The sequence below is a fragment of the Chenopodium album genome, chromosome 20 (genome assembly GCF_948465745.1).
Source record: "Chenopodium album chromosome 20, dcCheAlbu1.1, whole genome shotgun sequence".
NCBI lineage: Eukaryota > Viridiplantae > Streptophyta > Magnoliopsida > Caryophyllales > Amaranthaceae > Chenopodium > Chenopodium album.
The window spans coordinates 263,573-276,152 of record NC_137853.1 but is presented as its reverse complement, the minus strand read 5'-3'; the positions used below and the strand labels follow the sequence as shown (position 1 = coordinate 276,152).

Sequence of the window (12,580 nt, the reverse complement as noted above, 5' to 3'; positions counted from 1 at the left end):
CGTTCGCTCCAGTTGCAAAGATGACTACAGTTCGTGTTTTGTTATCTGTTGCAGTTTCTTTGAATTGGGAGTTGCATCAGATGGATGTTCATAATGTCTTTCTTCATGGTGATTTGGAAGAGGAAGTATATATGCAATTACCTCTAGGGTACGGTACTTCGACACCTGGCAAAGTTTGCAGGTTGGACAAATCCTTATACGGCTTGAAACAAGCCCCGAGACAGTGGTTTGCAAAACTGTCCAGTGCTCTGCGAGGTTTTGGATTTAAAAACTCATATGCTGATTACTCTCTATTTAGCTATGTACAGGGCAGTGTCTCTTTGCATGTTCTTGTTTATGTCGATGATTTGATAATTGCAGGCAACTCTCATGATGCCATCGTTCGTTTTAAAGCCTATTTGAGCAAATGCTTCTATATGAAGGATTTGGGTTTGCTTAAGTATTTCTTAGGCATTGAGGTTGCTCGGAGTCCCGAGGGCATCCTTCTTTCACAACGAAAGTATGCTCTTGATATTTTGACTGAGGCAGGAATGTTGGGTTGTAAACCCATTGATACTCCGATGGAGCAGAATCATCGTCTTGCACTTGCCTCCGGTGAGCCGTTTGCTAATCCGGAGCAGTATCGTCGTTTGGTTGGTCGTTTGGTTTACTTGTCGGTCACTCGACCGGAGTTGAGTTATTCAGTGCATGTTTTGGCACAGTTTTGAGTGTTCCTCAGGTTTCTCATTGGGATGCGGCCATTCGTGTCTTGCGCTATCTTAAGGGTAGTCCGGGACAAGGTATTTTGTTGCGACCTACGAAGGATTTGCAATTGACGGCTTTTTGTGATAGTGATTGGGCGGCATGCCCCTTGAGTCGGCGTTCTTTGTCAGGTTATTTTGTTTTCCTAGGTCGATCCCCTGTTTCTTGGAAGACCAAGAAACAGCCTACTGTGGCCACATCCTCTTCTGAAGCTGAATACAGGTCTATGGCTTTTACTTCTCGTGAGTTGAAATGGTTGAAAATGTTGTTGTTTGTTCTTGGTATTAAGCATTCAAAGCCTATGCAGTTGTTTTGTGATAATCAGTCGGCTTTGCATATCGCTAAGAATCCAGTGTTTCATGAACGTACGAAACATATAGAGGTAGACTTTCATTTTGTTCGTGATGAGTTGATCGACGGTAATATTTCTACCTCATATGTTTCTACAGGTAATCAGTTGGCAGATATTCTCACCAAGGCTCTTGGACGGCAACAGTTTGGTTTTCTCTTACGCAAGTTGGGCATTCATGATTTACATGCTCCAACTTGAGGGGGAGTATTAGAGTTTGGTTTATCATATTTGTTAATATTGTATATTTGGAAAGTTTATCTTGTTTAGGAGTTTTAGGCAAGTTAGGTATTCTATTGTATTTTGTTATATATTTGTGATTAATAGAATATAGCAGAAGGCTAAGCCGTTTTCTCCAATATTCTCTCTACTTTAACATTTCATGCTATAATAATTCATTTAAAGTGCGCCCACAGAGTCTTAACTCATTGATAATGGTCAAACTCAAAGTAGCAAGATTTTAGGATTGAAGATGAAAAAGTCCAACTTTAATTCCTTGTTTGACAATATGTTTCGATATAACATGTGGTGAATAACTTTAATACCTTGTTTAGCCATAGGATCTTTTTGAATAGCTGAAATAAAATTCCAATAACAAGAATTTTAAGTTCAAATTATTCAATTGTGCATGTTCTTTTCATTATTGCTTTAATTTTTTTTTTCCTATTAATATATATACTTTCTGTTTTAGAATAATTGACACATTCAAACTTAATAGTTGACATATATGCCAATGCATAAGTTTGATCCTAAATATTTATCATATATTATTAAATATTTACAAATATATACATGTATGTAATTGTTATTATGAAACTTGTGTTAACACCTATCCAACAACATATATACTTCATGATAAAATTTAATTTTAATAAGTTTAATTACTAAAAACTTTTGATCAAAATAATTCTAGGATGAATGGAGTAAGTATTATTTTGTACTACATTTATCATGAATTACTAGCTAGGTTAACTTTTCTTGGAGCAATATGTTACTTTTGGGTGCATGATAAAAATGATTATGAGTTTAAACAGGTCAAATTAAAGTTAATCTCATAACCATGTCGACAACATAAGAAGCATTTTGTGATTTATAATACTTCGTAACTAACTCTGATACTTCGTATATTTTATGGAATTCATCAATACTATGTGTATGACATCTATCTAATTCAAGAGATTTGTTCACGACTTTACATTTATATCCTTACTGATTGTAAACATTATTGTTATTGTAATATAATACTATTGTACAAAATTACAAAAAATTCTCAGTATCTTTCTACATCACTCATTTTTAATTAAAAAAAAAATTAAAATAAATAAATAAAATTAATTTTCTACTTAAATTATACGGAGTAAAAATATATATGTACATACACATTACGAGTACATAGTTTTATAGAGCGGTAAACAAATGGATCATTGCTTCTCTCTCATTATAACGGAATAATCACTAGGCACATGCGCTCTCTAATAATTCTACTAGTAACCTATACTCTGTACTTGCATTAGAAATTAGGATCAAAGGATGTATAGTGTATCTATTAAAAAAAAAAAAAAAGGATGTATAGTGTATTATTAACACTGTACTGTTAGAATATCTTTATCAATCACCCCAATTATAACATAACCAACAGATAAATATATTAATGCATTTATTGCAGTTGTATAAATTAAGTTTGTAGTCATCATGAAATTACGGGTATATTGTAACAAAACCTCTAAACATACAAAACGACATACCTACAGGTCGGACACTAGGACATATATATGTGCATAATAATACCTCTTTTACTACAACCTTCTGTCAATATGTGACTAACGTCTAATGATAGACAGATTACATTACATGTAACAAAATTAATTAGATATTACTTGAGATGATCGATTTAACAATAAAGGATCGAAACTTGTTGTAGACTAATTTAATTTCATCTTGCATTTTCAGACAAAAAGAAAAGGTCAATCAGCTATATAATTAAGTAGCAAGCTGCTACTAGCAACTATAGAAGCTGATGAGTAAGACCAACATACAACATAGAAAACATTAAAATATCTAAATTAACACACACATTTTCTCCGAGTTAGGAGATTGATAGCACAACACATAAGAAGTAGAGAATACTGAATTTCCTAAGAAATGTAAGAATCCTCAAGATAAAATCTAAGAGATAGGTGGACAATTGAAACCAGGTGGAGGATTTAATCCGCATGTTGCAAGAACAGTGAGAGCTAGCGGAATGTATATGTTCAAGTTGAGAAGCTTTAGCCTTATTGCTGTGCATAGACATAATGCCGCCTCTAACTCTAGCAAACCTTGTAGTACTGGACAGCACATATTCTTCACCGGGTCTCCTAATCCAATATGCACCAAACCTCCTAGAACGTCCAAGCATAGCCCTAGTTTTAATGCATCTATTGGACATGTTTTTGGTGGAATTATTCCTGGACTACCACCACCAGGTGGACCATATCCTCCACCTGTTCCTGGTGGGCTCCCTCCACCACCCCCTCCAGGTGGGGATTTACCACCTCCACCAGGAGGGGATTTACCCCCTCCGCCACCTTTTCCAGGAGGAGATCCACCACCACCTCCACCTTTTCTAGGTGGAGCATAACCTCCCCCTCCACCTTTACCAGGAGTTCCAGGTGTACCAGGAGGACCGGGCATTCCAGGAGACCCAGGAGCACCCGGAGGACATGGAACAGACGGGGGAGTGATTATTACTGGAGGAGGTGTAATTACAGGAGGACTTGGAATGATGATCGGTGGCATGATTATGGGTGGTACGACCACGGGTGGTGATACCTTAGGTCCACCACCATGACGTGGTGGCTTCTTACCTCCACTTCCTCCATGATGTGGTGGCTTACCTCCACTTCCACCATGATGAGGTGGTGAGCGAGGATAGGGGCTTGGGCGATGAGAAGGACGTGAAGGGGTGTGGCCGGAAGGTGGTTGACTAGGCTTGTCACAATAACCACAAGCGTAAATGGGAGGCAAAGATATAAGCATGAAAAACATGTAGATAAAAAACATAGCTGTTAATTGTGTTTTCCCCATGGTTGGGGATTGTAATAAACTTTGAAGATTATCTAAAGATGGGAAGATGTATGATGGAGAATATATCTTAGGGAATTTATAGGTAAAATGGTTTAAGGAACCCGTGACTATAAGCTCGGGATCGCATGCAGATGAGTACGTAAAAACACGTAGTAGAATAATTTCCAAAAACGAACACGTATATGAAAGTAAATGGGAAATGTGTACGATTCATTTGATTATGGAGGACAACCAAGCTAAGTTAGATCCATGATGTACTGTACTTTGTTTTGGTATATAATCTGCAACTTTTGGAATGTTGTTTTCTTGTTTTTGCTTTGATAACTTCGATGCTCAACTTTTCCATCCGTGACTTTGGCTTTATTAATAAAACATTACAATCCGTGATTAATTATTAAAGCTTTGATTTCAGATTTGTCAGTGTGATCGATTACACGAAGTTTCATGGCATTCAACGTTTTATATACTGTATTTGTATTTCATTTTCAGCAAATATATATATATATATATTTTTTTAATTGTGTGACGATAAGCATAATTGAGCAATACGTATGGCAGTATGGTTAATTATGATATTACACAGACAACTTATTATAAAACTAGAGTTTCGTACGTAACATTTGTATCACTGAACGACACAAACGATCATAGGAGGGTGCAATCTCTAGTACCATTACTAATACAGCTAAAAAGATAGGGGATGAAGCAAGAGGAATATTCTTATAATGTTAATGCATAATTTATACATGCATGTTGTTAAAATTATCATTTTGCCTGTTTTTTAAACGTAGTGTCAAGGATTTATACTTTTTTAAAAAAATGAAATTACATTATGATGAACATTAATTCAAAATTTTAAATAATAAATTCATTGAATATCATCATTTAAAAAAAACACAATAATTCGTAATTTGTTTTGCTAAATATAACCAATGCTAGCTTAATAAATTAAACGAATTATATAGACATGCAACTATGCAAGAAGAGCAAGCAGGGGAGAGGGGACCCTCCACTCCTTTTCTTTGACTAAACTTTATTGCAAATACTATTCAAAGAAATCAAAATTAACTTTAAAGTAAAGAGATTACACCAATCAGGTAATCAATAATGAAGGTGATTGAGAACAGATCACCAATAATCGATAAAATCTTACAACAAAGCATGCATGAATATAAATGTGAATGATAAATGAAAACAATGTTCACTGGGCATTAGATTACACAAATCAAGTTTAAAATAAGCTAATTAATAAGCTTGATGGTACGTAAATTATCAAACAATAATGTAAGCTGAGTAGTGAGATAAATAAGTTATGAAGTTAAGAATCAAGGACATTGGAATCCAGTGGGCACTTTCTTGCCACAATAGTTGAGCAACAAGCTTAAAGATAGAGGGATATCAAGGTTAATGCCCAATATGTTAGCCTTAATTGCAGTGCATAGGCAAACTGCGGCCTCAAGGTCAACCAACCCTCCAATGAGAGGGCAGCATGGTGTTTTTGGTGGGGTTCCTACCACTAGATGGATCAAGTCACCCAACACATTCGCACACACTCCCAACTTTAGGGCATCCATAGGGCACTTGGCTTGACTTGCCGGTGGCATTATTGGCGTTGTTGGTGTTGTTGGTGTTGGTGTTGGTGTTGATGGACTTCCTCCATGGTAGCCGCCATGCTGGCCATCATGGTGACCTCCATGGTGGCCATCATGGTGACCGCCATGGTGTCCTCCGTGTTGGCCTGATGGGGCTTTGGGTGACGGAGGGCAAGGTACGTATGTAGAGCTTACTAAAGTGAAGAACACAAGGTTTAGGCATAGTAGGAGGGAAGTTGATGCTAATGCTTTTGAAGCCATCTTAGGAGAAACTCAGCTCACTAAGCGAGCTTTACAAATATGTTTATAATTAAGATGGCTTCTGATTGGGAGGGTTTGTGGTGGGAATTAGAGAAGTTGGTTTAGGGTTTTTATAGTGAAAATTTTTGGTCAGCTTAGGAATAATTAGATTATATAATTAGAAGGGTTTTTTGTATTTTTATAGGATAAACCATGTGTAGAGGGTTCAATCAATGAGCAACAAGCTGGAATTCTTGATCACAATATAGTAAATACTAAGCTGTCAATTGTCATTTGGCATTTCTCTAGAACTAGTGCACAATTCTATTAGAATACGAAGTGCAACTTACTCATAATTTTTTTAGCACTTAATCTTTGGAAGCTTGTAGGTTGTTCTACGCCCACGGTTATGATTCACGTAAACAGATCTAGATGCCTTTCCATTTAGGATTGATTATAGATAATACCATTATTGATCGATGCAGATCCAGGCCATACACTTATTGTTTAACTTTTAATCATACTTAATTTGATCTTTTTGATTATCAAATTGTCTAGAGAATGATTTAGAGACTAACAAAAGTACTAATTTATTAATTAGTATTTGTAGAGCTTGATCATTGCATATAATTATGAAGAATATGGTATCAGGAATTAAAGAGTGTTCTTCAATCTTTTTTTTTTTTTTTTTTTTTTTTGAGGGAGAGTTCTTCAATCTTTGAATCAAACTAACTTCATAAAAATTAAACCTGTTTTTGTATGCTATTCATCAAGCAAAAAACATACATATACATTGAATTATTAATTGTCTAGCTAGACATGTACTAGTTGGCCTTGGATTAAATGTTTGCATCACATGTCGTGGTATCTTGTAAGTACTTACTTTTGTAAACAAATTCTATGAATTTTCACGTTAACACATATGTATGCGACAAAATATGCTACAAGGATACATATAATTTGTTGGAAATTATTACTACTAAGAATCTAAAATTTAAAAAGACTTCTATGGATGGGAGGAAGCCCCAATTTATCACATTGATACATAAAATTTGTTTATCAAGTGACAAAACAGTAATTAAATAATAAAAAAAATGTCCAATCAGCATGATAGTTTTGTAATTTATATAAATAATTATGAACCTATATTTACTTTTAAAAAAAATAATAATAAAAATAAAAAAAATAAAAATAATAAAAATAGTAGAATGTTTTTTTTTTCTTTTCTTTTTTTTTTTTTTTTGAAACAAGATTCATTAGAAGTTTTGATAAACTTGTAATTATTTTTTCCATGGAATTAATACAAATCCCTTCAATATAATGCTATTCTTGCTTCCCGTAATTGAAATTTTTTTTTTTTTTTTTTTTTTTGGATGGCCCGCAATTGAAATTAATTGCGCTTGAGTCATCTAATATTCCAACCCATTTTGGGCCTAAAAAGAACATAGACTACTCCTTGGCCCCAAGTAGGACATAGCAATTGTTAAGCCCACTAGCACACAAGACCTAATAATGACCATCTTATTGCTCTCAAGTGGTGGTTATATATTGCTAACAAGCTAAATTAGCTAGGAGTAGCATGGGTCGTTTACTCAGAAAGTGAACCTCATAATTGTGTTTATGTGAATTATGTCTCATAGGTAATTAAATTAGCCCACTAATTAAGGTCTAATCTTCCCACTCCTGTAGAAGTGAACCTCATACATAATTGTGTTTTAAACATAAACAGTCATTATTAAGTTATAATAGTGTATACTTTTGACAAAATTTCTTGAAATTTGATTGTCTACACATGCCTTAAACTGTAAAATGAGGTGGCTTCAATTACTTGATATATACTCTTCTTGCTTCTATTTCAATATACATATGAGATGACTTATTGACGAATCCATTTGTAGTTTAGTGTTTGTACATTTGCGAAGAGTTGTGTCTTACTTAATTATTCAAAGGATGGGGAACATGTAACACTGCACACACAATAAAAGCTCAGCAAGTTGCTCGCCTGATATTTTTTTTTTCCTATGCTGAATTATATTGGATTATTATGACATGAAGATATACAGTAGATGGCATTTTTTCAGAGTTATGGGAATATGGGATGTTGAGTTTAATTGAGCTAAATTAAAAGCCGAAATAGCTAATCAGTGTTAGATTTGGGAAAAACTCCTCAAGTTAGAATGTGTACCATTAATCAATATATATACATGACTAGTTCTAATCACATTAGGAAACCTAACTAGCTTAGTACGATAAGGATACAGTAATTGAACGTCCATCCCATTCCAGAAACAATATACTTGTAAGAGATATATATAGCTCATTTGATCTGATAAGGTGATAATATTGGTCTTTATTTTTAAAAGAATAATATTGGTTATAAAATTATGCATATAGGTTAAAAATTTCATACCATATTCCATAGTAATATACTTGTATATACTTCGTAATAAACTAAATTAAAAAAAGTGTGCGTAATATAGTAAAAAAATAATACGTAGTACAAAAGTTTAATGTAAACACGATAAATTGGTATTGATGGCATGACAATTCTATCACCAATTAAAACCCAAAATAACAAGATGATTTAACGTTAAGGTTTAAATTTGATATTGGCAAGCAAGCTGTAGTTAATCTGATTCTAGCCTAACTTTGTAATTCGAGATGTGTCCAGACAGGCTGTCCAATTTTATTTTGAAGTATGAAGCGTGAAGCACATTTTTCATTTCATAAAAGACTATGAACTTTACTACTATTGATATGACAAGCAAGGTTTCCAGTTTCCAAATCTGGTTCAGTTTACATTAAGCTGGTCTTAGCTTATTTTTATGTAACTATTCAAATTAATTATAATTGATCCCTCAAGTCACATAATAAGTTTAATCATGATAATTAGCATGTGATTTGATGTTGACCTTACGGCCTTATCTTCCATAATTATCTTTGAGGTGGCCAGCCAAATGAGCTGGTAATTGATCGGATTCTTTTTTTGTTATCATTCATTACCAATAACCATGCATGCCATATGGTGGAACGTTACATCTTATTGAAGTTGGAAGAACATATAAATGATTGTAGTACAGTATTAATCTACAAGTTCTGAAATGATATATAACACAATATCAACTCTTGAATTGAAGATAATTTAATTAAGAAGACGAAAGCATGAGAAATCCAAATCCTCCACATGTTTTACAAACGTACACCAATTCAAGTTGTTAATTACTTGCTACTAATAAAAATCAAACAAAACGTACATACATTAATAATTTAATATCGATGGAGTATAAAACATATTCTTAAGCTTTAACCATAACCTTAAGCTTTCGATTGAGTTGGGTCTCTAACATGACACGTAGGTCACGGGTTCAAATCTCATTCAAACCCCCCCCCCCGCACACACGCACACACGCGCGCGCACACACACATCTATACTATATATTAAAAGGCGTTCCTAAGAACGTCGATATGCCACGTAGTCTCATTTTTTGTTGCACCACGTCATCTTCACAATGTCTAATGATGCCACATCACCCAAGCAACCAACATTATGGAATATAAAAACGTAAGGATAAGGAGGATCGAACCCTCAACCTCTTATTACAAGAGTAAATATTTCACCATCTAAGCCAATTTTCAAGTATGTTATCAACATGTAAAAAAAAATTATATAAGTGCAAACCACAAGATTTAATTAAAATAAAATATACTAAAAAAACTCAATTTTAGTTTGACAATGATAGTTACAAATTTAAAAAGCCTTTATAAAATTTATTGATTGCACGTCAACAACAGTAGCAAATGGGGCAACGTCCGGGCTACTCACTAGTATATTGCTTAAAACACATCCAGTAGCTAGCATGAATGTACACAAATCCAAGAATTACGACGACGTTTGGGGCCTAAAATATGCAAATGACCGAGTGTTGACTTTGACCTTCGTATGTAATTGAGCTGTATTGTTAATGTGAGCCACGAATATAAAAGATCGGAAGAATAAATGTTAAACTTGATCTGTTGTCAATTTGTCATGATGGCCTATGCAATACCAAGTTCTACATATCTTCAAAACTATAGAAGTGGACAAATGTCATAAATCACAAAACAGTTCTACATTTGGCTGTTGTTATAAATAAATTGTCAACTTAGGGGGCGTTTAGTTTGAAAAATGAAAATGGAGTGGAAAAGAAACAAATAAAATGGGAAAAATGAATCATTTAATTATTACCTTTTCATTTGTTTGGTTTAATCATGGAAAGATTATTTGTTAAGAGGAGGGTAAGGGTATTTCTTACCCCAAGTTATAGCAAATGAGGGGTAACCATTACCCTTAGGTAATGGTAATTGTTACCATGCCTTCAAACCAAACACACGGTAACGGTATCGGTTTAATCGAATCCATATCCAATTCAAAAAATACACTAACCAAACGCCACATTACTATTATCAATATTCCATTTACTTAGTGCAAGCAACCAACGAATTATTTTTTATGTCCACCACAGCCATTTTCAAGTTTTCTATAATTAAACTTACTAATTAAAAATAAATCAAATAAAAAATATCTCAACCATCCATTTTAAAAAATTGTGGTAGTCAAAAATAATAAGACTACATTAGAATTAAGATTATAGGTAGGGTCAACCCTACTTGATTGTATCATAACCTCAAGGCTTTTTCCCCTAACATTTACGCATTAAAGAGAACTTCCAATACGAAAGTGAACAGCAAATACCAATTAATGTGAAATCACAGTATGCATTGATGCATAATAGACCTATGTGAAATCACAGTATGCATTAAAGCATAATAGACCTATGAGTATAATAATCATGCTAAATTATCTTTATTTATTAAGATAAACCAAGCAAGTTGGAAGATGATTTTCAATCATCTTCCAACTTGCTTGGTTTAAGACTATTAACCACATACATATACAATATAAATCCGTAATACAAGCCTATATTTTATTGGGGATAACTCTAACTAATCAATAAGCTAAGCATGCATTAGACAAAAGTCGATCTATCAACTTGTATTTATATTGATCTGAATTTTGTTTTTAATTTGTACATACATATATAAGTGATGGTTCCGTAATTTACTAGTATGATCAATTAATTATGTATGTATTTAAATTTCTCATGATTGAAGTAAAGTTCCTCATGAATGGCCTATGTATGCAACTCTAATTCACGATTGCTTTCGTCTGCTGTTAACTACTCAATACTGTACTCTGTACCATACTACAGCTCCTTCAAAAGGGCCAACGGCCATACCTTAGCCGGCTTTCTTGGTCACTGCACGGCATGCATGCAACTTATTAGTGATCACTGCACAATACTTCCCCTACGTTTTCTTAACCTATATACTACGTAATTCTAGTGTTTTTTATTTTTTTGTGTTTAGAGAACCACAAGGGCAGGTTATCAGAATCAATTTGATAATCTCGTGAATTGGGAGGGAAGCTTTAACCAACATATGAGCAATCACTCAATCTCTTCTTAACCAATATAATAGCTTACAAACATTGCAATTATTGTCTCCTAAAATTGATAATCTATCAATTACTCGAGTCGTTGATTGAACTAATTGAACTCTAATTATACTGCCTTCATTCTGTAATATTTGTTGATCTCATTTAGAATGTTTTTTAAGATAGAAAATCTTTGACTATGTATGATGAGTATTAATTGATACATACATATACTACATATCTTCGTCTGTTATAACTAATATGTTACGGAGGTAGTATATAAGAACAAAATCATATGTTTGTAGCAATTTGAAATTAGTTTGATTTGTCTTGATTTGTGTTGTTTCAAAATCATGAAATGGATACTTTAATTACACATATTTCAAAATATTGTTTCTAAAATTGGCAGACGAGACAAAATTAAGAAATAAAGGGAGTAGTAACAAACCCTAGTTGATATAACCATTACAATTAATAACATCATACCAATCAGATCATGACATTCTTATGGATTGAAACTTGTGCAATATTCGATATATATAGTATATATAGCTAAACAATGAACATCACAATATGAAAGTACTTCGTATATTTAAGACGATAACCGTTCTCCAAAACGAGGATTTATTACACACTTTTATAATTGCTTATATATGAATGAAACAAACACATAGTAGTACAAACATATTGTACTAAATAATTTTTTTTTTTCTAAGTAGGACATTACGCATTCAAATTGTTTTCGCAGGTTGCATGACAAAGCAGCTTTTATGGACAAGTGAAACCAGCGGGGTAGTTGCAGCCACAAGCATTGAGAAGCAAGCTTAGAGAAAGAGGGACGTTGAGGTTGATGCCTAAGACATTAGCTCTAAGGGCAGTACAAAGGCAAACAGCAGCGTCGAGATCAGCAAGGCCTTGAATAAGGCTACAACATGGCTGCTTAGGAGGAGTTCCAATAAATACCCCGAGCAAACCATTGAGCACATTGGCACATACCTTTAGTTTAAGGGTATCGATAGGGCATGTTGAACGAGGGTTTGTCGCAGAAACGAAGGAGAAAAAGAGAAGATTAAGAGCGAGAAAGAAAATGATGGTCATATTGGTGCTCTTTGAAGCCAT

General features: G+C 33.8%; 3 protein-coding genes across 3 annotated transcripts; all 3 read right to left on the bottom strand.

Annotated features, from left to right (window-relative positions):
* Positions 1-3,256: 3,256 nt before the first annotated feature.
* LOC145599368 (uncharacterized) lies at positions 3,257-4,217 on the bottom strand. The gene has a single exon (XM_081655758.1). It carries the CDS (start codon positions 4,154-4,156, stop codon positions 3,257-3,259), a length of 900 nt encoding a protein of 299 aa, XP_081511884.1. The 5' UTR covers positions 4,157-4,217.
* A 1,264-nt stretch (positions 4,218-5,481) lies between these two features.
* LOC145597935 (lipid transfer protein EARLI 1-like) lies at positions 5,482-6,012 on the bottom strand. The gene has a single exon (XM_081654216.1). The coding sequence runs from the start codon at positions 6,007-6,009 to the stop codon at positions 5,482-5,484; it is 528 nt and encodes a 175-aa protein (XP_081510342.1). The 5' UTR covers positions 6,010-6,012.
* Positions 6,013-12,229: 6,217 nt separating this feature from the next.
* LOC145599057 (putative lipid-binding protein AIR1B) lies at positions 12,230-12,580 on the bottom strand. The gene has a single exon (XM_081655470.1). The coding sequence runs from the start codon at positions 12,578-12,580 to the stop codon at positions 12,230-12,232; it is 351 nt and encodes a 116-aa protein (XP_081511596.1).

Coding starts and splice junctions, on each gene's coding strand:
- LOC145599368 (XM_081655758.1), bottom strand. CDS start 4,156: ATGGGGAAAACACAATTAACAGCTATGTTTTTTATCTACATGTTTTTC.
- LOC145597935 (XM_081654216.1), bottom strand. CDS start 6,009: ATGGCTTCAAAAGCATTAGCATCAACTTCCCTCCTACTATGCCTAAAC.
- LOC145599057 (XM_081655470.1), bottom strand. CDS start 12,580: ATGGCTTCAAAGAGCACCAATATGACCATCATTTTCTTTCTCGCTCTT.